Source organism: Cryptomeria japonica, chromosome 5 (assembly GCF_030272615.1).
Source record: "Cryptomeria japonica chromosome 5, Sugi_1.0, whole genome shotgun sequence".
In the NCBI taxonomy this organism is placed as follows: Eukaryota; Viridiplantae; Streptophyta; class Pinopsida; order Cupressales; family Cupressaceae; genus Cryptomeria; species Cryptomeria japonica.
In genome coordinates, this window is record NC_081409.1 from 413,187,171 (window position 1) to 413,214,942 (window position 27,772).

Here is a 27,772-nt window from a genome sequence, read left to right on the forward strand (position 1 = left end):
GCGTGTATGTACGCCGTCGCGTACAGAACTAATTTGAGTCTCTTTAAAGAATTTCATTCCACTGCCGAATGTCTGTAAGCAGATCAGTATATGACACACGGAAGATCTCAATTAAATAGGGGCCTTGGAGCAGGTGAAGAAGCATGGGACGCAGTGCCCGATGAATGCTTAATGGTGCACTGTACACTGTGCACTGTGCATCGTCATATATATTTTGCCGCCTTCCTTTTTCTCTCGTAACGCAAAATATCCCGGGAAGGGGCCCTTGGGTTTTGTTTTTCATCAATTTACGATGAACAGATGATCGGACTTTGATACGTTTTAGCGAAAATAGGGAAAATTCAAACATTCAAACATTCAAACAAGTCTAGACTGGAGTGCAACTCTCAAGTACTAAAATTGGTCTTGAAAGCATTAAGAGTCCACATTCAACAGCTGTTACCTCGCTGATTTTACAAGGGCATATCTAAAAATAGACATTTGTAATTAAAATGCATTTGACGTTTGTTTGGAAAAATTTGAGGTGGTGTTCATCGTAATTTCCGAAGAAACGGCCCACCGTTTTAAGTTGGGTTTTTGTGGAAAAGGTTTGTAATGATGCTAAATGGTATAAAGTGAGAATGGCTTTGTTTGTGACAAAAAAAGGTTATAATGAAGTGGAGAATGTAGTTGGTGTTGAATTGGAACGGCTTCTTTACGTTTGTTCTTTCTTTGACGTATTTTTAGTTAGTTTTCTTGGAATTGCTTGAGCGTTTGCATTCCAGAGGCAGCTGAGGAAACCATCGGCATTGTTCTACTCTTGTTTTCTTGAACTTTGAACAAGGTAACTTACCAATATTCCTTGGAATTTTACTTTAGTTTTGGTTTAAAGCTGCAATGGCATTACGTTGTTCGTTTCTTCCATTGTGAAATGGAGGCTTTCCGCGTGGATTGAAACTTGCAGCGGTTTATTAAGTCGTCTCCTCTGTTGTTACTGTCATGTTTGGGCTCAGAAGTCACGCAATTGAAGACCGTAATCCTTATTTGATGCCTAATTTTGGTCGGTAGTGTATGATTCGCTTAATTTTGCCTTTTGCCCCCTGTCCGCGCGTCACAAAGCTTCTACGTAGTACTATAAAAGTTTTTACATCTTCGCTTAGCTTTATTTAACCTGAAGATTAATTGAATATTCTTGGAATTTTGCTTCATTTTTGGGTAAGTTTTTACATCTTCGCTTAGCTTTATTTAACCTGGAGATTAATTGAATATTCTTGGAATTTTGCTTCACTTTTGGTTTAAAGCTGCAGTGACGTTACGTTGTTCGTTTCTTCCATTGTGAAATGAAGATTTTCCTGCGTGGACTGAAAATTGCAGCGGTTTAATAAATCGTTTCATCTGTTGTGACTATCATGTTTTGGCTCAGAAGCCCCCCCAATTTGAAGACCTTATTCCTTTTTGCATTGGTAATTTTGGTCACTAGTGTATGGTTTGCTTAACGCCGGAACACTATCACAGCCATTCTTGGATTTCAAATGCTCGTAACCCTACATTCGTATTTGCCTTGACACCCTGTCCGCGCATCACAAGGCTTCTACGCAGTATTATAGAGCTTTACATTTAATCTTCGACGCTTTTCCTGGAATCGTTTGTGCGTTTGCATTCCAGAGGCAGCTGGAGAAACTATCGGCATACGTCTGCTCTTATTTTCTTTAGCTTTAAACAAGGTAAGTTGCCAAATATTTCTTGGAATTTTACTTCAGTTTGGTATAAAGCTGCAATGGTGTTACATTGTTCGTTTCTTCCATTGTGAAATGAAGGCTTTCCGCGTGGACTGAAAATTGCAGCGGTTTAATAAGTCGTTTATTCTGCTGCTACTGTCATGTTTTGGCTCAGAAGCCCCGCCAATTTAAAGACCGTACATTCCTTATTTTATACGTAACGTCGGTCACTAGTGTATGGTTTGCTTAATGCCGGAACATTATTACAGCAAATCGTGGATTTACTTTGCTCGTAATTCTACTGTTCGTATTTGCCTTGCACCGTCTCCGCGCATCACAAAGCTTCTACGTAGTACCATAAAACTTTCCACATCTTCGCTTAGCTTTATTTTCTATTTATTTATCCTAGAGATTAATAGAATCTTATATTTGTTGAGGACTGAATCTTCTTTTTCGAAAGGAACATTACATTACAATTTGCTGGAGGAGCCCTGGCCACTGACAGAGCCGTCGCTCAGGACTCTATGATTCACGAGACTCGAGTCATAATTCCAGAGCTTGGCGTGTATGTACGACGTCCCATACAGAACTTATTTGAGCCCCTTTAAAAAAATTCATCTCAATGTCGAGTGTCTGTAAGCAGATCAATTTATGACGCACGGAAGATCTCAAAAGATTATTATAATGGGCGCCTCCCAGATTGATCCATCCTTAGTCATATATTTGGCGCCCATGTATTTTGCCTCTTCCCGCCGTCCACACTCCCTTTCGTTCCCGTACCAATTTTACGCGAAGCACTCCAAGGAGGCTTTAAACATCCTCCGACGGGTAGGCTGAACCTCGGGCCTCGCTCCCCATGGATTTAAGATGAACACATGGTAGTACTTTGATACGTGTCCGGAAGTAATTAGCGAAAATTAGATCAAAGACTAAACGAAGTGTAAATATCAAGAACTAAAATTGGTCTCGAAAGCGTGCAGAGTCTACATTCAACAGCTGTTACCACCCTGATTTTACAACCAGCATATCTAAAAACTAAACAATTGTACTTTAAAATGTATTTCTTGCTTTTGTTTGGTAAAATTTGAGGTTAATCTGCGTCGAAATTTCCGAAGAAACGGCCCGCCGTAGAAAGTTAGATCTTTCGGGAAAAGGTTTGTAATGATGTCAAATGGTATGAAGTGAGAACGGAGTTGGTGTGAATTGGAATGGCTCTTTACATTTAATCTTTCTTTAGCGGCTTTAGTCAGTTTCCTTAGATTGTTTGTGCGTTTGCATTCCAGAGAGAGCTGAGGAAACCATCGGCATTGCTGTACACTTATTTTCTATAACTTTGAACAAGGTAATTTGCCAATATTTCTTAAAATTTTACTTCAGTTTTGGTTTAAAGCTGCAATGGCGTTACATTTTTCGTTTCTTAAAGTTGTAGCGGTTTAATAGATTTTTGCTTTTGTAGTTACTATCATGTTTTGGCTCAGAAGCCCCGCCAATTTGAAGACCGTAGTCCTTATTTTGTACTTTAACTTTGGCCATTATTGTATGGTTTGCTTAATTCCGAGATACAATTACAGCCATTCTTTAATTTCATATGCTTGTAATACTACTGTTTGTATTTGCCTTGAACCACCAGAAAGCTTTACGTAGTACTATGAAACTTTTCACATCTCTGCTTAGCTTTATTTTTTATTTAACCAGAAGATCAATTGAATCTTAAATTTTATGAGGACTGAATCTTCTTTTTCGAAAGGAGCATTCTATCGAATGAAAAAAAGCTATGTTCGTGATTAGCTTTGTAGCTGCTGATTATTATTTTTCAGATAAGCTAGTACAGTAATCAACCCAAAATATATCGGTAAAAAAGCTGCATGGAAGGCAGGTAGCTGTACGCTAACATAATCTTACGCAATTCTCCCCAGAAGACACATTCTTTTTGGACGTCCTACCTTCTACTAGCTTTCATTCGCTGATATTTTGGGGACGTGAGAGGCTCCCTCCCCTCCACCTCTCTCTCATCATTATCTTATCTGACTTACCTTTGAAGTGAAATAGTCTTCCGATGAAAGAGGATCATGTTCTAAAGTGTCTACTGTCTAATAATTCTGCACATTCTTTTGAGTTTGCATCTGGCAATTCGGAAATTTCTGTATCTCCTCTCTCGTATTGGCTGTAATAGGATCAATCCCTAATCCTTGTGGGGAAGCTTCCTCTAGCAGCATATTTTCTTCCCGATTCTTTGTTTTTCCAACGGATTGATCTTCTTCTCAAATTCAGATAGCATAACATGTGGGTCCCCTGAAATTTACCTTCTTTCAGCCGAAGTATACCCTTTTTGTCAGAATTATTTAGGGCTGGAACCAAAGTGCATCCAACTAGCTGATGCTAAGGACAAGCATTTTCCACCATAAAGATCACTTAAAATTGCCTTTTTGTGTTCTTACATTAAGCATCATTATGTCTTATCTGAAAGCAGCTCCAACAACGATATTTTTTCGAAGTCTAATTTCCTTTCGTACTTTCGAAGTTGAATGCATCAGAAATTGGAGGAGAATACTTGGAAGCCTTACCCATAATGGACTAACCCCAAAGTTTTGGGTAAATGGGTTGAAGCTTAGAAACCATGGTTTCAAAATCAGAGCAGCAGAATGCCAAAACCAAGACCGTTTCTCTAACTGCTTATTGCTGGTATCGAATGAATCAAAATCAACCGCAAAGGAAAGCCTACATGATCTACCAGAAAAGGACGCCAAGTTTGTTCAATTCAATTGTTAAGCACTGGAAGAGACAGGCACAGTGAACTGAATCTTCCAAATTCCAATAAGCCCCACTTCACAGTGATGCCCTTACTCCTTTTGCACTTTCTACACCAGCTCCAGAATTGATGTTTTAGCTATCATGTCTTTGCAATACGTCCCTCTTCTTTCGGAAGCCCTGTTTGCCGCCTTCTCCTGTGTTTTTTTTCATGCGATTTCTGCATAAGATAGAGCTTTTGCTCCTTGGTGTCATTCATCAGGACACAATACTTTTTCACTTTTCTCCCATCCTTCATTCGTTTTGCCAGGTGTTTTCAGGTCAACTTTAATGCCTTCTAGATAATTCTGCTGAAGAGCCCGTAGATCCTCCTCAACAGTATTTTTCTCCTCCACAGCCCCAAATAAGATGCATAGTATATGCCGCATTGGTATCCTTAGGCTGTGCTGCCACACAGCCACCATCTATTGCCAAGTGGCCCATCATTCTGAAAAGAAATTTCAGGGTTCACCTTTATGAACTCTGGCTTCTACTCTCATCTTTTTAAAAAAAATTATTGTTGTTGATTATATACTATATTCTGCGATTACAAAATGAATATTGAGGGAAAATTACCCAAGAGATATAAGTTATAACTGACATATTAAGATGTTTGATGGTGAGCAGAGTTGGAACACCTTCACTGGTGAAATGGAACAAATACAATAATGACAACTTGATGCAGCTCTCCACACACACACTCTCAATCTCAAATTTTTAAAACTGAAATTTAAATATCACACATTGGAAACAAAGGAGCCACAAACAGACTCAAATCAAATCATTTTTCTTAAAAAAATGTTTTACGAACAAAATTCATGGCCACTCATCACGACTAATACCATTGATAAAATAACCAATTTCTTGCCTCGCAAAGCTCAAATATAATTCCAGCTTAGGCTGGGGTCCCATGGAGGGGGGCTTCTTCTGAGATTTTTTAGGAATATTTTGAAGTTGGCCATTCCATTAAATTTGTATTGCACTTAAGCATAAAAGTTTAAGGATTTTGGCAGTCTCATCTTAAGTTTAAATTTAAGAACTCTTAAATTTAAGCAAGCTGGTTATAAATAAATTCCTATTCCTACTTTTTTGGGAAAAGATTCCAAATAATCCTGTAGCAGAAAAATAATTTTTTCATGGGATCACCTCTTCCTTTAAACTTAAGATGAGACTATCCTTAAATTTAGGAGCCTAAAATTTTAAGCAGAAAGTGCAATACAAAATTCATGGGACCCCCAACTTTAAAATATTCCTAAAAAATCTTAGCAGCTGCATCTCTACTTTTTTAGGAAGCCCCCCTCCATGGGACCCAGCCTTATACAGGCAATACTCTGCCTTAACTCTCTTAATGCTGCTTCCTTTCCTCTTGGCAATGACAACACACCTCCTTAGCTAACACCCTTTCTACACAGCTTCACACCCACATTCTTATCTTTACACAACCCACCATTTTCTTTCCTGCACTACCATTCACTACCTATGATGCACATTGGCCACTACCCACACATCTCCATCGGCCCCCTTCCCCTATGATGGCACATTGGCCGCTGCCCACACATCTCCATCGGCCCACTTCCCCTTTTTTTTCCTATGCACCATGTACTCTGTTTTATACTCAGTCAAATTAGTACTTTGACTTCAATGCAGCTAGATTTGCTCTTCTTTTCTGCGTAGCCACTTTTCTGTGCCTTAATGGTTGCTAGCACATGCCCCCTCAAAGATTGGTGCCACTTCCTATTTACCGTTTCAAATGAAATACAAACTAAATTGGCTTTATGCCATTTGGCATAGGTCAGCAAGATGCTAGCAGCGGTTATGGGATTTGGCGTTACACCTGCCAATTCTCTTAAAACCTCCTCTACAAATCCATTTGTGCATGTATCTCCATTCCGTTGAGGCATTCTGTCAATAGTTACGTTTTGGGTCTATGCTTCCACATTTAACATATTTACTGACAAAAAATCCCACTCCGTCATGCATTAATGGATGTCTAGACTTTGTTTCAAAGTTCCCATTTTAGCACGAGCTGGTAGGATGCTCCTACACCTAGTAGAAAGTTTGTGATCATAGGCTCACAAAAGTGGAGTAGAGTGATAGAAACACCCTTTGAGATTGCGAACAATCTAAAAATCCATTTGTGCATGTATCTCCATTCCGTTGAGGCATTCTGTCAATAGTTACGTTTTGGGTCTATGCTTCCACATTTAACATATTTACTCACAAAGCATTTAAAATATAATACCTGACAAAAAATCCCACTCCGTCATGCATTAATGGATGTCCAGACTTTGTTTCAAAGTTCCCATTTTAGCACGAGCTGGTAGGATGCTCCTACACCTAGTAGAAAGTTTGTGAGCATAGGCTCACAAAAGTGGAGTAGAGTGATAGAAACACCCTTTGAGATTGCGAACAATCTGTAGTGAACATCGATGTGACAATTGCACATGAAGCTATTTTTTTTTCTTCTTCCAGCATCTTGCCGGAATTGCTATCACCCTCCTCCCGCAACTTTGTTTACCATTCTTCTCTCCTCTTGTGGATTGACATCCACCATGTGTCGTCCTCCTCTGCCAATGGCTCTCTCCCCTCTTCTTCTTCTTCATGGATTTCAATCCACCATGAACCAACCACCTCCACCAAGTTTCACTTGCACAACCTTTCACAACTTCCACATACAAATACGCAATATCTACATTCCACCTTGTCACTATACCATCCTCTTTTTCACATACTTCAACACACAAATCCATCTCAAATTATTTATTACAAAATTCATAAAAATTTACCTCATTACCTTCTATTGCAACTTTTGCTCCACCTGCAATCAATTTATCCCATTATTTTTCAATCTGAATTAGTAAATCATCTTTTTTGTTTTCACATGTCTCCTCTAAAGGATTCTCTCTTGCTGCAACCTCATTATTCTCACATCCATTTCCATAATAACATCTAGAAAATTTAAAATTTTCATCATTTACCTTCACCATTGCAATTCTTCTTTCACCGTCACTCATCATATCATTCAAACATAAATCAAATTTGGTTTTAACCTCATCAAAATCTGATATTTCTCCTTTCTTTATCGCTTCAACATAATTTTGAGCCTCTTCATATCCATTCATTCCATTCAAATCATTCACATGCAAATTAGAATCATCAATAAAACTCACAAATTGTAAGTTTAACCTATTCTTTTACGGCTGCAACTTGGTTGTTATGTCCTTCAATGGCCTCCATTTCACCCAATTGTTTTGTTGCTGCTGCAACCTCTATATCTTCATCCTCCCTATCTTCTAATAGACATTCCCCAACTCCAAATTCATCAATCTCTTCATATTCATCCTCTTCTTCTTCCTCTGAGTCACATGCATGACAGTTTGCTACTTCTTTCTTTCCTACATTCAAAACGTCCTTAGAATGATAAGGATCGACATCACCCCTTTTGTGATGAAGGGCTCTTCTCTTTTCCAACTCTTCTTCTAGCTCTTTCACCTGCTGCTTCAACTTTGTGAATTCTTCTCTCATTTGATCCCTTATTCTCTCTCCAAATTTCTCAAGTCTAGGAATTGTCAAAATCCGTCTAATGACAAAAGTCATCTTTCTCTTTCTCTTATCCATGCTCAAAGAATCAAAAAACCTTAACACAAATCCTCAAACCCTCATCCCTCTTTTAATGTTCACAAGCATTATTGTAAACTGCCTCCTTCGATGATCTGTTTATAATCACAGGAATCTCAGCTCCTCAAACCCTTTAGAATTTTCTTCTTACCGCTTGCACATTCATTTGCAAGCAAAATCCATAATCTCTCCACCCCCAAGTCTTAGTGCAAACTACCTCCATCGGCGCTTCTGCCTGCACACTCAGGAACTCTTGCTCTGATACCACTTATGCAATACGAAACTCTCCACTCACACAATCTCTAAACATAAATTCAAATATAACACATTGGAAACAAAATAGCCACAAACAGACTCAAATCAATTTTCTTCATTTCATTCAATAAATACAAAATGTTTTACCAACAAAATTCATGGCCACTCATGGTCCAATACGACTACGACTGATACCATTGATAAAATAACCAACTTCTTGCCTCGCAAAGCTCAAATAGAATTCCAGATTATACAGGCAATACTTTGCCTTAACTCTCTTAATGTTGCGTCCTTTCCTCTTGGCAGTGACAACACACACCTTCTTAGTTGACCCCCTTTATACGCAACTTCACACCCACATTCTCATCTTTGCACAACCCACTATTTTCTTTCCTACTCTACCATTCACTACCTATGATGGCATATTGACCGCTACCCACACATCTCCATCAGCCCCGTTCCCCTTTTTTCCTATGCACCATGTACTCTGTTTTAGACTCAGCCAAATCAGTCCTTTGACTTAAACGCAGCTAGATTTTCTCTTCTTTTCTGTGCAACCACTTTTCCTTGCCTTAATGGTTGCTACCACAGGCCCCCTCAAAAATTGATGCTACTTCCTATTTACTATTTCAAATGAAATACATATTAAATCAGCTTTATGCTATTTGGCATAGATAGGCAGGATGCTGGCAGCGGTTATGGGATTTGGCGTTGCACTTGCCAAGTCTCTTAAAACCTCTACAAATCCATTTGTGCATGTATCTCCATTCTGTTGAGGCATTCTGTCAACAGTTACTTTTCAGGTCCATGCTTCCACATTTAGCATATTTACTGACAAAGCATTTAAAATATAATACTTGACAAAAAATCCCATTCCGCCATGCATTGATGGATGTCTAGATTTTGTTTCAAAGTTCCTATTTTAGCACGGGCTGGTTGGATGCTTCTGCATCACAACTCAACCCCAAATTCTTCGTTGCCAGAAACGTAATGGGAGCCTGTTGTTTCTCGTTTCAATGGACGAAACCAGTTTCAACGCTGTGGAAATGAGTTTCTGAGCTGTGCAATGCATTGCCAAACGTTTCTACACAACATGCATAAAGAGTTTGAGTTTTTTCTAATTTTTTACCAAATGTTTCTGCACAGCATGCGTAAGGAATTTGATTTTTTAGTTTTTTCTAAATATTCATCTGAGTTGATTGAGAAGCTATCCATTAGATTTTGGCAGAGATGTTTTCACACACTTTTAAAATAGTAAATTTATAAAATATATTTTTAAATTAGTATCTAATTTTAAAATAAAGTACTTAATATTATTTGCAGTTGGAATGTAGGGAGTTGAAACGAGTACTTGTTAAACATCAATTTTTTGATGATATAGACGAATATCTTTATTTTGATTAAATATCCATGTTTCTTATAAGCAACTTTTAAATATTCCGTTTCTTGTCACATTGCCATTTCCGTTACGATTTTTTGTTTCTTGTTTTTGGCAACATAGCCCAAATTACATGAAAGAACGTTAGGCTTTTTCTTTTCTTTTTAACATCAATAATAGCAAGGAATTGAAAGCAAAGGTGGAGGTAAACAGAAGTTCCTTAACGAGGCGGCAGTGGAGGTAAACAGAAGTTCCTTAACAAGGCGGCATAACTTTGTTTGCAAAAGGAGGGAAGAAATATTTGTTTTTACGGATGTAACACCCAGTTAGCCCCAAACGTATCATTGAGCTGACAAGATCAAAGAAACATCTGAAATCGACTTCGCCATAGTCACTCCATATAAATCATTGCTTCCAGAGGCAATAACTTCTCTGATGATTTATGAAGTCAGATAAAATTTCTTTTTGATGCAGATCTCTCTCTCTCTCTCTCTCTCTCTCTCTCTCTCTCTCTCTCTCTCTCATATATGTATATATATAACATGGTTGATGGAATGGTGTCGCATCCAAAGAGCACACGACCATTAGAGTTGGAATCAAAGTAGCATACTGCCCCAACAAAGCCACCACAACCAAACACCGTTACAATCTATATATAACATGGTTGATGGAATGGTATCACATCCAAAGAGCACACAACCATTAGAGCTTGGAATCAAAGTAGCATACTGCCCCAACAAAGCCACCACAACCAAACACAGTTACAACGTAAACGATGTTCACAAGATCACAAAAGGACATAATCAAGTTGGATAATTTTAAGTTTCTGCTCCTCTACAAATGCCAGACAGTTAATGATTTCAGAGTTACCAGATTTGTTTTTGAGACTGATATGTTGATGCAACCATGACTCGGAGGATCCTCAAAGAGAACAATCTGGATCATGCAGCAAGAGTAACACAATAGAAGCAACACAACATGAAGTAGAAAAAGCGAAATCAGACGTCCGCAACATCATAGATTCATCATTGACTAGCCGACAACATCCGGTTTACATACAGGCTTACAGGCCTAGAACAATTTACACTCCAAAAAACAATCCATCCGGACCTCCAAGAGGTATCCAAATTACATAACATGAATCCTTATCATTCAATCTCTCTCTCTCTTCCCCACAAAGGATCAAATACAACAATACATATAGCATCCGGAACACATTGGGGCCGGCCACAAAAGATGATATTCTCTAAGACGGGAAAATGAAACGTGTAAAATAGGTCGGACCCAAAGCGTGAAGATCTCCTCCGCCAAAGACAATAAGGAAGTGCGGACCACCAAGGAAGGTTGACCAAGGGCCTAAGAACATTGTACAAAGTGCCAATTAGATCCGCAAGCCAAGAAATCACTCCGCAAGAGAAGGAATCTCCAACTAGCCGTTAAGCTCAAAAACTGCTCTAGGAATCAAGAACAACCAATCCGGAAGCAATAACTTGTCGGAAAGGAATCCAAATGAACTAAGAATCTAGAACAAGGAATAAGAACACGTCTGGAAGCCATGAATCTGATCTGCAACGGAAAAGGAACAACTACCAGAGAATGCTAACAAAACACAGAAACTGCAAAATTGAACTGAACAAGAACATAATGAAAGTACATATTTTTGGTTGATCCAAGATTGCTTATAGACCGGGGATGCTCCTGCATCAAACATCCTAGGTAGAAAAAGATGTTCCATGAGAGGCAACTCATGAACATCGAAAAGGATTCAGAATGTAGACCCCATGCTCATTTATGATCGAAATGTCCTCTTTATCTGCAAAGTTCTTCCTCCTTACCCCTTCCGGTAACTCGGCTGAATTCTCCAACTTCTTTTCTACTTCTCCTTGTTTTCCTTGCTTCACACCAGTACTCTGTCTCTTATTACCACCCTCTTTCTGATCTAGTTCTTCCACCAGAATTCATCTTGTCTACTACCATAACTTTAACCTTACTGCCATCTGATACCATCTTGCTAATTGATCCATCCACAAGATCCTTCTTCAGATCCATGCCACCATCTGGTGTAGCTTCTGCAACTCTTCACAAGACTCAAACTCTTTACTTCCTTCTCGTTCTCCTTCAAAGAAACCAAAGTGAACTTCTGCCCATTCTTCTCAATAGTGATCAAGGTTCTTGTATAATCATAGATAGCTCCTTTGTCATACTGCCAAGATCTACCCAACAAAACATGACAAGCATTCATTGACACAATATCACACAAGACTTCACCTTTGAAAGGCCCAATATTAAAATTCACCAAGCACTGCTCTCTCACCTCAACCACATGATCATCTTGTAACCAACTCACCTTGTAAGGACAAGGATGCTCAAGCCTCTTCAAACTAAGCTTCTCTACCATCTCCTCTAATGCCAAATTATCAGTATTTCTAGTATCCACAATAACCTTACAACACTTACCTCTGATTTGCATACAGTTCGGAAAAGATTCTTCCATTGAGTAGGTCCGGTTTCTTCTTTTCTCTGCTCCACCAAGACTTGTCTAAACGTAAGGGATTCTCCCTGCTCCATTGCTATCATGGTCTCATTTGCAACTCCAGCATCCGGTTCCTCACGTGCTATGGAATTCCCTGTCATTCTAGTCTTACTAGAACACTCATAAGATCTATATCCGGTTTCTCCACATTTAAAACATTTGCTCAAGAACTCCCTGGTACTATTGCCATTCCCTTTCCTTTGTGTCTTCTGATCCGGTTCTTTACTCCACTTAGATCTTGATTCTTCTTCGGTAGTTCATTTCTCCATACTGCTACTCATCTGCCCTTTATTCACTGCATACCTCTCTCTGCCCTTAGGGTTATTCTACTGTCTTCTTTTCACTTTATCTTTTGCCTTCAAAGCATATTGGTAAGTCTCCTCCACTGTAAAAATCTTCAGCATACTCATCTCATCTTTTGAATGTTAAATCGAAGTCCATTTATGTATCTAGCCACCTTCTCCTTATCCATCTCTCTATGTCGAGATCTGATCATCACCTTGTAGAATTCCTTAGTATACTCTTTCACACTCATGTCCTTTTGCTTCAAGTTCTGCAACTTCTTGAACAATTCCAACTCATAGTCTCCCGGAATGAATTTAGCTTTCAACCTCACAACCATCTGCTCATCTCACCATTCTCCACTCTATCTCTCTGCAACTCTTTCCACCATAAAACAACATGCCCTTTCAACTTAATTTGTGCCAACCGGACTCTTTGCGAGTCCTTAACATCTTCAAACTTGAAGTAGTCCTCCAATTCTTCGATCCAGTCTATCAAGTCTTCCGACTTCAATGAACCTGAAAAGTTAGAAACCTCAACTTTATGAACTTTGCTTACTTGCGCCACCGCTCTAAGAAATCTTTCTTCTCCCTCATCCACCAATCCTTTAGATTCATCGACCTCAAGCTCTTCTCCTGCCTCTTAATACTCATCGTATGATTCCATATTCCTCCGCAAACCAGCCAACGCATTTTGGATCTCATTCTTGAAATCCTCCATCATCTACTCTACCCTCCAAGGGTTCACCCTTCTCGGCAGCATCTCCTTTGCTCCAGTGCAACTGCCTCAGCTCGGTGATTTGACTACAAAGTTCAATTACCTCTCCGTTGGCGATCTATTGAACACACTTGCAGCTTGCCTCAATTCAGCGATCTATTCACCCAAAGGAATGCCTCAAGGTTCGCAACCAGCTCTGATACCATCTAACGCAGCCATGACCTAGAGGATTGTCAAAGAGAACAATCTGGATCATGCAACAAGAGTAACACAATGGAAGCAACACAACATGAAGTAGAAAATGCGAAATTAGACATCCGCAACATCATAGATTCATCATTGACTAGCTGACAACATCTGGTTTACATACAGGCTTATAGGACTAGAACAACTTACATTCTAGAAAACAATCCATCTGGACCTCCAAGAGGTATCCAAATTACATAACATGAAACCTTATCATTCAATCTCACTCTCTTCCCCACAAAGGATCAAATACAACAGTATATATAGCATCCGGAACACATCCGGGTCGACCACAAAATATTACATTCTCCAAGATAGGAAAATGAAACATGTAAAATAGGTCGGACCTAAAGCGTGAAGATCTCCACCAAAGACAATAAGGAAGTGCGGACCACCAAGGAAGGTCGGCCAAGGGCCTAAGAACATCGTACGAAGTGCCAATTAGATCCGCAAGCCAAGAAATCACTCCGCAAGAGAAGGAATCTCCAACTAGTCGTCAAGCTCAAAAATTGCTCCAGGAACCAAGAACAACCAATTCGGAAGCAATAACTTGTTGGGAAAGAATCCAAATGAACTGAGAATCTAGAATAAGGAATAAGAACATGTCTGGAAGCCATGAATCTGATCCACAATGGAAAAGGAACAACAATCGGAGAATGCTGACAAAACACAAAAACTGCAAAACTGAATTGAACGGGAACATAATGAAAGTAAATATTTTTGGTTGATGCAAGATTGCTCATAGACCAGGGATGCTCCTACATCATACGTTGATGCTCTGAGTGTACATATGAATCTTTGTGGGCTTTCTAATTGACAAGAAAATTGAATTTGTACCATCTTGGCAATAAAGCTTATTGCCCTTCCCACTAGCACTTCCAAGTCCACTCAGGTATGGTTGACCTGAGTGGGCTTTCATTGTTCTTCCCTAGCACTTCCAAGTCCACTCAGGTATGGTTGACCTGCAATACAATTAGCCACAGAAGAGGGCAGGTGCTCTTGGCTTCTACCGCTATTTTTTCCACTAAAATTTCCACCAAGTCCTCAATTCTGATGGAGAGAATAGAAATATTCTGCAACATGCATATTTTATAATCATCAATCTTATCAAATTCTTAAGATATCATGGAACCCACAACTTCATTGGGCTACCAACAAATGACCATTCTTGAGTTCGACAACATATTTATAGGCTGAATTTCTTAGTTTCTTGGAGCTTGGGTTCTCCCTCACCTTCCAACAAATATCAGTTTCATTTTAAATATCCTTGCTTCATCCTTTCTCTTGTGCTTCCAGTGTATTTCCCATGACAGAAAACCATGTGACCACGATTGATGTCTTCCATCTTCTAAGATTCCTGTTTCTCATGCACCACCTATAAAAGAGAGAAATGAGGTGAAACCTCACTACAACAACAATGTGATAGCCCCATGGACAAAGAAGCTTATAATTTTTCTCACTTAGTGCTCTGTCGAAAACCTTAAAACTGTTGAGACATGGACCAGCTAAGACTCGAACCTAGGACCTTCCATACGCTGCTGGAGTGCTCTACCACTGAGCTACTGGCCCCTCTTGGACTAGTCCATCACCGGTCCGGGTGTGGCTTATTTCCAACACCAACACCCCCCCTTAAGCCACACCTCTCGTGTGCTTGGGGCTCCTAGCCTGGACCTGGCTCTGATACCATGTTGAGACATGGACCAGCTAGGACTCAAACCTAGGACCTTCCATACGCTATTGGAGTGCTCTACCACTGAGCTATTGGCCCCTCTTGGACCAGTCCATCATTGGTCCTAGTGTGGCTTATTTCCAACACCAACAACTCCGAGAAGTATGTACTCTATTCAGCACTCACAAATCACGCATCAAACAAAGTGAACTCTTGGGTGATCAACAGTGGCTCATCCAGACACATCACAGGATTCAGAGAAGTACTAGACTCCATGAAAGAGGAGAATGATGAAGAGGTAACCATCGGAGATGACTCCACACACCTTGTCAAAGGAGTTGGAAACTGCACCATCAAACTAAAGTCAGGTGTATCATTACAACTTAGAGGAGTGCTATATGTTCCAGGCATTAAGAGGAATCTTGTCTCAATATTAGCACTGGAGGACAATGAATACAGAGTGACTTTCATGGACAACAAAGTGCTGGCTTGGCCAAAGAACTCATCTATCAAGAAAGCTAATACAATTGGTCAAAGACAAGGCTACTTATATGAGCTATGCACAGAGCCTAACTTAGCCCTAATTCATGAAACTACAAATGCCAATGAAATATGGCATAGAAGACTAGGCCACCTAAATTTTAGAGCTTTATCATCAATGGGAGACCTTGTCACAGGTCTACCTAAGCTAAAGCAATATCATTCAGGGGCATGCACAGGATGTGCCCTAGGTAAAAATACTAAGGGTGCTTTTTCAGAATAGTACTAGGAAAACAAGTAAAAATTTAGAGTTAGTTCATTCTGATGTATGTGGACCTATGTTTGTAAATTCATTGGGGGGATTTCTGTATTATGTAATATTTGTTGATGACTACTCTAGGAAAACCTGGATCTACTTTCTGAAATGTAAAGAATCAGAAGAGATCCTTAATAGGTTAAAGAATTCAAATCACTAACAGAGAACTATTGAGGAAACAAAATTAAAACCCTAAGAACTAATAATGGGGGGTAATACACATCAGAATTGTTTAAAGAGTTTTGTAAAAATTCAGGGAGTAAGAGGGAGTTAACAATACCTTACAACCCTCAACAAAATGGGATAGCAGAAATGAAAAATAGGACAATCGTTGAAGCTGCCAAAGCAATGATTCTTAATCAAAATCTAAATATCAATCTTTGGGCAGAAGCAACTAGCACTGCAGTATATATTCAAAACAGATGTCCTCACTCTCATCTTGAAGACAAGACTCCTGAGGAAGTCTTTACCACCTTAGGATTTTTGGATGCCCTGTCTATATCCATGTACCTAAGGAGAAAAGATTAAAATTAGAGCCCTCTGGAAAAAGGGGAATCTTTGTAGGATACAATGAAACCTCCAAAGCCTACAGGATATACATACCTGGTCAAAAGAATATTGAACTAAGTGGGGATGTGACATTTGAAGAAAACCTAGACTTCAAAAGAGCCCAAAGCTCTCTAGATCCTGAAGTCTATATTCCCAACCCTAGCTTAGATAGAGATCCTACTCCTGAGCTTCAGAGGGAGAACCCTGAGGAAACTATGAGTGAAACTCTAAGTCCACCTAGAGAAAACCTCAAGAAAAGATCACTATGGGCCACCAAAACTGTAGAAGAAGCTCAGAAGTTTGCTGCTCCCTTAGGAACCTTTAGAGAAAGCAAAAGGCCTAATAAATTTACTAGCTATGTTGCCCTTATGAATGACCTCTCTAACGTTGAACCAAACAATGTATCAGATGCACTTGAACATCAACTGTGGAAGGATGCCATGTCTGAAGAGTATCAATCCATTATGAAAAATGATGTTTAGGAGATTGTTCCTAGGCCAATCAAGAAATCTGTGGTTTCATCTAAATGGTTATTCAAAATCAAACATGCTGCAGACGGTAGCATTGAGAAACACAAGGCCAGATTTGTAGCCAGAGGCTTCTCACAAAGGGAGGAAATAGACTATGAAGAAACCTTTGCACCTGTTGCCAGGTACACATTAGTAAGAGTTGTATTAGCCATTGCAGCAGCAAAAAGATGGAAGGTACACCAAATGGATGTTAAGACAACATTTCTAAATGGTGAGATCTCAGAAGAAGTCTACCTAGAGCAACTTGAAGGGTTTGAAATTTATGATGCAGAGTCTCATGTGTGCAGACTCAAGAAAGCTCTCTATGGGCTTAAACAGGCTCCTAGGGCCTGGTATGAAAGAATTGACACCTATCTCTCAGGACTAGGCTTCTCTAAAAATGATGTAGATCCTAACCTCTACTACAAAAGAAATAAAGGTGATATGCTAATGTTGATTTTATATGTTGATGACTTATTAATCACAGGAAATGATCATCTTATAGATCAATGCAAGAATGATCTATCCAAAGAATTTGATATGAAGGACTTAGGGCTCCTTCATTACTTCCTAGGATTGGAAGTATGGCAGAATTCTGACAACATTATACTAAACCAAGGAAAGTACACCTTGGATATTTTGAAGAGATTCAGAATGCAAAATTGTAGACCCATGACCTCTCCTATGGAAACCAACTTACATAAACTTAAAGAAGCAGCAGCAGAGTCACAACCCACTGATCCTACTCTATACAGACAGATGATTGGGTCCCTGATGTACCTGGTAAATACAAGACCAGATATCTGTTATGCAGTTAATGTTCTAAGTCAGTTTATGTGTGAACCGAAGGAGATACACCTGGTTGCAGTGAAACACATTATGAGGTATCTACAAGGTACCCTAAACCTTGGTCTCAAATACGAGAAGGTTAATATAAACCTACATGGATTTACAGATTCAGATTGGGCTGGAAGTGTGACAGACAGGAAAAACACTTCAAGGTGTTGTTTCAGTCTAGGTTCAGCTATGATATCTTGGATCAGCAGGAAGCAGTCTTCTATAGCTCAAAGCTCTACCGAGGCAGAATACATTGCAGCTTCTATGGCTGCCCGAGAGGCAGTATGGCTTAGGAAGTTGCTTGTGGGGTTATTTGGAGAACCTATGAAACCCACTGTTATACACTGTGACAACTAGAGCTGCATAAAACTTTCAGTAAACCCAGTATTTCATGACAGATCCAAGCATATTGAGATTCCATACCACTATGTGTGAGATATGGTAGAAAGGAATGCAATCCAACTGGAATATGTTTGTACAGGAGATCAAACTGTAGACATTCTAACCAAACCCCTTTCCAGAGTAAAGGTTGATCACTTCAGAAAAGGCTTAGGTATGATAGAAAGGTAATTTGCTTTGTAATCTATCTTTGCATTACCTATAAGATGTTTAATGTGTAAACCTCTTTGTCATGTTAGGACAATTTTCGGATTCTATCTCCTGGGTTCACATCTAAGAGGTGACGATCTCTCAAAGATAGTGAACACTTGTATGGGGACATTATAAGGTGACGATCTTGTAATGTCCAAACCAGTTATCATGTTGGATCTCTGGTGTGTCATGGATGTGCCATGATTGTGTTGTGATAAAACATTTGTATGAAGTGTTAGTGCACATATCACAACTTGGATAAGGTGAGAAACTAATCCTTCTCATATGATTATCCTTAAGTATTGCGTGTGTAGGCAATACTGATATCACATGCTTAGGTGATATTCTGTAAATCACAAGATTGATGTGATGTACTTTAGTATCACGTGTTTAGGTGATACTCCATACCATATGACTAGGTGGTATGATTTCCCATGAATTTCTAAAATGATTACTATCAATTGAATTGTGATGCTTGAATATATTGTCTACATTCATCTTACCTAGCTAAGAGGGAGTGTTAACGCATGATAGCTTTGGTAAGATAAATGATTGAATGAGAGACTTCATTAATGAGAGATAAAATGAAGTCTCTCATTCAATCATTTATCATATCGAAAACTATGATAAAACCTTCAAGCAATTAATTCCTCTTTAATAGCCATTCTACATTTGCATTGATAATCATACTATATATTTTGGTTATGTTCACCGATCTATTAAATCTTGTATTTAGATGTATATCAATTAACATAAATAATATTAAATAAATGATTAAATGAAAAACACCGATTAAATATCGGGTTGCATATAATATATCGGGCTGCATATATTATCGGGTTGCATATGATATATTGGGTGACAATATAACATCACCGATAGTTATCGGTGTGTTAGTCTACACCGATAGTTATCGGTTGTTAAGGCTAACACACCGATAACTATCGGCTGTTAGCATTAAGCCAACACCGATAGATATCGGTTGTAATACTACTCCCACCGATTGGCATTAACGTGGAACATACATTTGCTTAGTATAAACAAAGAGCCACGATCAAATAATGTCTTGATTGGTCATGACCGATCAAAGCATTGCTTGATTGTGCCTCATTGTTACATACTTATATTGAGTGGCATTTGTGAGATAGGACATAGAAAATATTGAATGCTCCTCTCACCTGCCACAAACAAGAAGATAGTCAGATATATACATAAGGAAATAATAAAATTAGTCAATAGAATATAACTTGCATATTGAATGTAAATTGAACATCATTTACAAAAACTAAAAGATCTTTTTATAGGACAACATGTCAATTAAGGTTTTCTATAATCTTGCAAGTTTTTAGGATATTATATGACAGCTATATTGAAATTTGTTATGAGATCGTAAGCTAAAACTACTATTCACTAGTTGTAACAAAACTTGATCTGAAATTGGATCCAGTTTGTTTGCAACTCTGTGGCAACGTTATCACAGCTCAAAGGACATTTGTGTTGCAGGAACAATTCAATATTTTGTCAAAATCTGAATATTGTTATATACTTCTCAAATAACTATGCAATTTAGAAAAGTAGTACAGCACCTTGTTTTGAGTTTGTATGCAAAAGTTGCCGCTTTTAAAAAATGGAGGACAAAAAAAGATTCATGACAAGAAAAAGACTGTCCCATTTTGTCTTTTCCATCAAGAGGAGATGAAAAGGCACACTTTGTCCATTCCATTTCTAAGAGGAGATGAAAAGTCGCTCTTCTCTTGTAATTTGTGAAGGCAGGAAGCAACTAGCTAAAGACATGAAGGGGGCTGGATGAAATAAAATGAAGTTTGAGAACTCATGAGTGATCTTAGGCACCAATTTTTTTTGTGTTAGGCTAATTGTGTGCCTGAGAGCCCTCAGATTGAATTTACCCTTAAAGTTGTCGATTTTAATTTTTTAAGTGATTTGTAGCTTACATTTGTTGGAGTTTTCTACCAGATGTGGGTTCCTCCAAGGTAAATCCTTTGTCTTCTTAATTGTGCATCGTCTTTTTTCTAATAAACACTTGGAAAGTTAAGTTATTAATTGGAAAGTTTACGACTGCTATTTCTGTAAGTTGATAACTGTTGTATGAATATCCATCCTAGTTCATGGATAAGAATTTCTGTAAAGAAGATCACACCAGGTGCTATTTGGCAATTGTTTTTATTAAATTTTCTTATGAAAACTTGTAGGGTCTCCAGCTTGCAGGAAGTTCGCAAGTAAAAATAAAAACCGGCTTCTTTTTAATAGTTTAATATTCCAAGTTTGTATTGTTGCATATTTTTAATAATTCATGGTCAAACTTGTACAGTAAATATGGGACTGGGAACCTTCTGCATGGGTCTGTTCCAATCATAATCACTGTTGATGAATCCTATGCCACCACAAGCTCTAGATTGACATTCATTCATCAGAAACGTTGTTCCTGTCAATTCCAAATTATTGATTCAAACTAGTTACTAAACACAGTTTTTTCTAGAGTCTTTCAACTCAAGATTATATCATCATTCACGTCTTAAAATCTTTGCTAACACTTCAAAGGATGACTATTGTGTATATTCCAAATGGCAAGATTAGAAATTACTTTAAAATAATACATCTAAATGAAAACCAACACAAACAACAAAATCACTACTATCAAGAACTTAATACAACACAGGGAAATATGGGAAACTAATCTTGGATGGGAAGAACTATAAATTCTTAATTAGCCTTATGTTTTGTCAAATTGCTTTCTAGGGATAGAGTCCTCTATAGAGTTCCTACACAAGAACATACCATACATTTAGTAGAGTGTACGATTAGGAAATGGATTGTTACTTCCATTATGGAACTGAGTGGAAATGTAATTCCATTATAATTCGAACTTCCACAGAAACATGATAGCGTATATGTAATTATAATCATGAATCTTTAACCTCCAACTTAAAAGGAGAATAGCATATACCTTCAGTTTGGATGTGGAGAGTTAAATTCATAGAACTTTCATATGAAAATAAAGCAAGCTTAATTCATTTCTTGACTTGTAGGGAAATGACAATTTTCTTCACCTTCACCTAGCACTGAAGGTTTTGTAAATATTGAAGTGTTTTCTTTGGCTTCTATTTTCCTTTTCAATTTTTATTGGAGTACATATCACAAGGTTCTTTTCTTGTCATTTTTTGTCTGTAAGCTGCCATCAAAGGTAATTTATTTCACATCTAGAGATAACAGGAGATATTTGTACAAGGTCAGAAATAAGACCAAAGATGAAGAAATTTTCATGGAATTTTGAACAATGCATGTGCATAGAGGCATACAAGATCAGAGGAAAAGGGCTATCCAAAAATTAGTGAAGAGTCGTTATTGTTAGTGAACTAGTTGTGATGAGTTGTTTTCAATAACCATGAACGTGTTGAAAACTAAGAATCATTACTAGAAACATTAATGGAAAAGAGTCAAGGGTAGCCTCAAATGTCAATGAGAAACTTTTAAGTGGAAGTGGCAGTCTTTTTTTCATGGAATTTTGAACAATGCATGTGCATAGAGGCATACAAGATCAGAGGAAAAGGGCTATCCAAAAATTACTGAAGAGTCGTTATTGTTAGTGAACTAGTTGTGATGAGTTGTTTTCAATAACCATGAACGTGTTGAAAACTAAGAATCATTACTAGAAACATTAATGGAAAAGAGTCAAGGGTAGCCTCAAATGTCAATGAGAAACTTTTAAGTGGAAGTGGCAGTCTTTTTTTCCGAGGTTATTTTTTCAAGAATATGTGCTATGGTGATTCTGCTTTGATGGAGCTTTTTATAAACAGAGGAAACCAGAGTGTTTAGAAGAACTGAAAAGTTGATTGCGTAGATGTTTGTATGCAGTTATATTATATTGGTAAAATAAGAAGAGCCCATTTGACTGCTTAAAAAATTTATATGATAACATTTTAAACCACATTTGTACTGTTTTATAGTCAACAAAGCACTTGGTAAAATAAAAAATACTCAAATAGCATCTACAGTATTTGAAGTTCATACTCCTTTTAGAATATCCAGTCAATTATTAATCCAATCAAGGAGTACAAAAACCAGGGAAAAAATCAGTACCACCAACTACTTTCCTTGCTGACGTCAATGTTAAATTTCTCATTCTAGCAATCAAAATTCACCCAGATTATACCCTTCATTTAGAAATATTGTTTGATCAGTTTATGGAAAGTTCTTATTTCATGTTTTATGTTTCATATCGATCTTATGTTTTCATGGTGGTCCTTTCACGTCCACGTATAATTTGTTTGAATATTGTAATCTTCACTTGTGTCTTTTTCTTATGGTCCCCATTGACTTACAAACATGTATTACACTTTTGGGCTACCTTTTCTCTTATATTGGTACCTTGTACCATATATACGTCCTACATGAATTAGTAAGCTACGCGTAAGATTAATATTATACTATATGGATGTGCCTTGACTAAATTGGTCTATTCACTTTTCATGTGTAGGAATGGTGTATGAATAGAGTGCACTACTCACCATTTCATCCATTCAATCCATCTTAATTTGATCATTTCTTTATTCAAAGTTTTTTGTGCCCAAGGGCTCTTCAATCTTTTCATATGTTTTATGTACATATAAAAGGTTTGGCAAAAGGGCGTTATTGTGTCCATTTGCATTCTTCTCTTCATTTAGGAGTAATTCAGTTCTGTGACTGTAATTAAGTCATAGTAGCATTATACTTACACAGTAACAGAATTGCAAACCGATAGTATAAATGGAATTCAATTACATGAGTTAAATGGGAAAAACATGGAAATAAAAAATAGGACTCATAAATGAATTTTATGGGATTTATGCATTTTACCCCTCTAATTTTCATTTGATCATTTTTTTGGCGGTTTGACCTGGTTTTTGACTGGTGTTGACCAGCTTTTTTGACTGAATTAGGGTTGCCGATTCTTTCCGGTAAGGGAAACTTGCTCAGTGGCAGGTACTTGTGGTTAACCTTGGGTTTTTCCTGCTTTCTGCTTCTATGATTTGAGTTGAGAAACATTACTTTATTCCTATCATGTATGGTTATCGAGTTCTTAATGGTATCGGAGTGGGAGTGAAATTCTCAATATCAATTTAGGAGAATTTTGCTGCTGGGACATGTATAGTCGAATTTCACAAATTTGCCCACAGATCTAGAAAATTTGCAAACAAATAGCAGGGGTTCATTATGTCTACCAAAATAATTGTGTATTTAGAAAAGTATTTATTTGCATTAATTTTGACATTTTTTTGGCTGTTGCAGGGTTGTCTTGATTTTCAGCAGATCAAAATTTTTGCATTTGGATTTCAATTGAGACTGCTCTTGAACGTTGGAAAGTTGGCTTAGAGATTTACACAGTTATATGTTCTTTGATACCTTTCAAACCATTCTTCTTTGTTTCTATGCATCTTAATACCCATATATGATAGTTTTACATCTTCAAGAGAAGTATTGCTTCCATATTTTGGATATGATAATACATTATGGATGTGCATGTGCTCTCATTAAATTGCGTTGCCGTGCTGCTTGTGTTTGCATACACTCTGTAGTCTCTACACATGTTTGTTTTAGTCGTAGTGTTTATTTGATATTTCTTATGTATGTTGTTATGAAGAATTTGGTTTTAGTGTACTTAGGAATCTGCCTGAGTTGTACTATATTTTAGGTCTCTTACCAATGAGTACTAACTGAGAAAGAAGGTCCATTAACTTACACGGATGTTCCGTAGACTATTAGTGAAGTTTATGATAGTTTAGTTAAATCTCTTTTTTGCTTGTATAATTTCAATAAGCTTTTGGTCATCCTTATCTAGTTTATTCTTGCAAATCAATGACTTTTCTGGTCATTTTATTGCAAGTTCATCTTGATACTAGTGTTCTTTGCATCTGTATTGTTAGTTGAACGTTTGCTTACCATGTTCATAGGAATCATTATAGGTTGTATATGTTCCGGCTGACCTGAAATGATGGACGGATATTCACCATCGAGAGACTATGAAGTAGCTATGGAGAAACAAGCTCAGCTTAACTTGCATGACAGTTTGGAGGGATTTGATCGCTTGCACTGTAATACAGCAGGTAACAAGAATAGTACTATAAATGAAATTCATGTTTCTAAGCTTAAGAAGGCAAAGCCATCTGCAATACGTGATTTTCCTCCTGGTTGTGGGCGTTACACATCTACATTTGCAAATTTTTCTCTTGGAAATTCAGATTTTCAGAAGAATAACAATGTTGTGTCACCAGTATCTCCATCATCTTCTCTTGAATGTCAAAATGCATTTTCATCTCTTCAAATGCCGACTTGTTCTCCCAAAAGTTTTGTATCTGCAGTGAAACATCCCACCCGGCCTGTCTCTGCTTATCGAGACTTTCCTGTTGGTTGTGGGAGAAATGCTCCTCTAATCACCAAGGGGGAGTGCCATAAATCTGTTTCAGCTACTGTTGTTGCACCTTTGATCAAAAGAGACTTTCATACGTCAGGAGCTGAATTTGGCAGTCAGAAACTAATTTTTGACAAAATCTATTATCCAAGGAAGAGGAGGACTGCAATTGCAAAGCAAGAAAAGTATGGTAAAAGGGAAAAAGAAAAACTGCTGCCATCTGGACAATTCTTCAAAGAATCACACCATCTCAGTCAATTGTCTCGAGTCAAATACAAGAGCTTTCAAACTTGCAAGGTGGCCACCAAAACAAGGGATGTCAATCAGTTAGCAACAATGGTGAAGAGGGATGACACCTACAAGTCTGGAAGATTCACTTTGCCAAGGTTGTCTACATTTGGAAATTCATTTAATAAGGTTGCAAGGAAGCCTCACGAGCTTCCTTTGAGGACGGTCACTACCTCAGCACAACTAACTTCAACTGAGATTGTATGCACGGTCCCCAAAATATTGCCATTGAAATCTGTGGAAACTGCAGATCCTTTGGATCAAAATCCACCAACACGTGGAAAGGTTAGAGAAACCTTGCAATTATTTCAGGTTCTTTGCAGGAAACTAATACATGATGAGGAAGCTGGTGTCGAAAACTCTTCTCTAAATGGTACTCGTTTTCGTGCAGATCTAAAAGCTGCCAAGATTTTGAAGGATAATAACTTGTATGTCAACATGGGAAAACAAATTGTGGGTGAGGTCCCAGGGTTGGAAGTTGGAGACCAGTTCCATTATAGGATTGAGCTTTGCATTGTGGGTCTTCATCGCCAGATACAGGCTGGAATTGACTTCTTGAAACAAAAAAATGTGCAGGTGGCTACCAGCATTGTGGCATCAGGAGGTTACGAAGACGATCTTGACGGTGGGGATATGTTGATTTACACAGGACAGGGTGGAAACAACTACTGTGGAGACAAACGGCAAACTGAGGACCAGAAACTTGAACGGGGTAATTTGGCTCTGAAAAACAGCATAGACCTGAAAATACCTGTACGAGTAATTCGAGGAATAAAGCAAAAGCATTCTGGAAATGAAGGGCACAAAGAAAGCTGGAAGAACAAGGTAAGTGTCCTCTATACTTATGATGGACTTTATGATGTGGAGAAATATTGGAGTGATAGAGGAGCATCTGGGTACTCTGTATTTAAATTTCTTCTAAGAAGACAATTAGGTCAACCAAAGCTGGGATTTGAATTAGTGCAATTTGTTGGAAAACCATCTAAATATACAATTGAAGAAGGTCTTCGTATTAAGGACATTTCGGAAGGCAAAGAGAGAAAAGCCATTTGTGTTGTAAATACTAGGGATGAAGAAAATGGTCCACCACCGTTTGTGTACACAACTGAAGTGCTTTATTCAAGTTGGTGTCAGCCTATGCCTCAAAGAGGCTGTGATTGTAGAAATGGATGCTCAGATTCCACAAAATGTCTTTGTGCTTTTAAAAATGGTGGGCAATTTCCATTTAACTTCGACGGTGCTATTGTATTTGCTAAGCCTATCGTATATGAATGTGGTCCATCATGTAGTTGCCCTCCAAATTGCTACAATAGAGTTAGTCAACGTGGTATTCGATTTCAGCTTGAGGTGTTTAAGACTGATAAGAGAGGTTGGGGAGTCAGATCAGCAGACTCTATACCTTCTGGTAGCTTTATTTGTGAGTACACAGGTGAGCTACTTTCAGATATGGAAGCTGAGAAGCGGATTGATAATGATGAGTATCTCTTTGATATAGGAAGGACCAGCAAGAAGGATCAATCTCGTTGGCCTGGGCTTTCTAGTGTTATGCCTGAATCGGAGTGTAGTCCAGCTTGCGATACGGTGGAAGATGTGGGATTTACCATCGATGCAGCTAAGTATGGAAGTGTTGGGAGATTCATCAATCACAGTTGTTCTCCAAATCTATATGCACAGAATGTGCTTTACGACCATGATGATAGAAGGTTACCCCACCTTATGCTCTTTGCTGCAGAGAACATTCCTCCAATGCGGGAGCTTTTTTATCATTACAACTATACCGTGGATCAGGTGTATGATCAAAATGGAAAGATTAAAAAGAAATTTTGCTATTGTGGATCTTCAGAATGTACCGGGAGAATGTATTGAGGACTCACAGCTCCCATCCAATCACAGGCTTTTCTCAAGGTATGGATTGAATCTTCTGTCCATGATCGTATTTTTTATAGCTTGACTAGAAGAAGGTTATAATGGACGTGCATCTACATGTATATCATACTTACGCTCTTGTAGGATTGCATTTTCAATCCCTTTTAACTAATATTGTATTTTGTATTGTTAGGTGCACAAGTAACCATATTTTTGGTGTCCGAAGTTTTGTGTTTTCTATAATTTCTTGCAGTCCCCGCTGTATCAAGGAAGATTTTCTCCTCTTGGCTGAACTTCTTTCCATCTTTTCCTCAGATGAAGGTTAATTCATTTTGAAGATGTGTACCGAGGTGACAACAAGTTTGATATAGATGTCTTCTGCAGAGTATTAATTTTTGCTGAATTTATACCTTTTAATTCTGGGAAGGTTCCCCGTAATGGCGAAGCTTTCTTCATCGGTGCGTCTTTACCATGGACCAGGTAGATGATTCTCTTTTCATCAAAACGAAGAAATCTTGTGTCCTCATGTTTGGGGACTACCACTTAAATATTTGATTTTGTCGAAGTGTTTATTAAATGTGCCCATTAATATTGCCGTTGTGATTTGCAAGTTTACTTCAAATTATCTTATGGTAATTTGATTGGACAGAATATAAGAGCCACCAAGATGATCCAATTTTTTAAGCCAATATTTTGGCTTCTAATTTTCACTTAGATGATATATATATATATATATTTTTTAAGCATA

At 38.1% G+C, this 27,772-nt stretch overlaps 1 protein-coding gene across 12 annotated transcripts; it reads left to right on the top strand.

Moving 5' to 3' along the window:
* Positions 1-27,772, top strand: LOC131076471 (histone-lysine N-methyltransferase, H3 lysine-9 specific SUVH6). Of its 12 annotated transcripts, XM_058013671.2 has the most exons (6): positions 2,183-2,851; positions 2,981-3,039; positions 23,402-23,444; positions 23,751-23,845; positions 24,425-27,063; positions 27,218-27,772. In XM_058013671.2, exon 5 carries the CDS (start codon positions 24,451-24,453, stop codon positions 27,022-27,024), a length of 2,574 nt encoding a protein of 857 aa, XP_057869654.2. In that variant the 5' UTR covers positions 2,183-2,851; positions 2,981-3,039; positions 23,402-23,444; positions 23,751-23,845; positions 24,425-24,450; the 3' UTR covers positions 27,025-27,063; positions 27,218-27,772. The 12 variants fall into 12 exon arrangements, with proteins under 12 accessions (XP_057869648.2, XP_057869646.2, XP_057869655.2 ...); XM_058013667.2 differs by having other exon boundaries at positions 23,402-23,845; XM_058013668.2 differs by lacking the exons at positions 23,402-23,444; positions 23,751-23,845 and having other exon boundaries at positions 24,413-27,063.

Coding starts and splice junctions, on each gene's coding strand:
- LOC131076471 (XM_058013665.2), top strand. CDS start 24,451: ATGATGGACGGATATTCACCATCGAGAGACTATGAAGTAGCTATGGAG.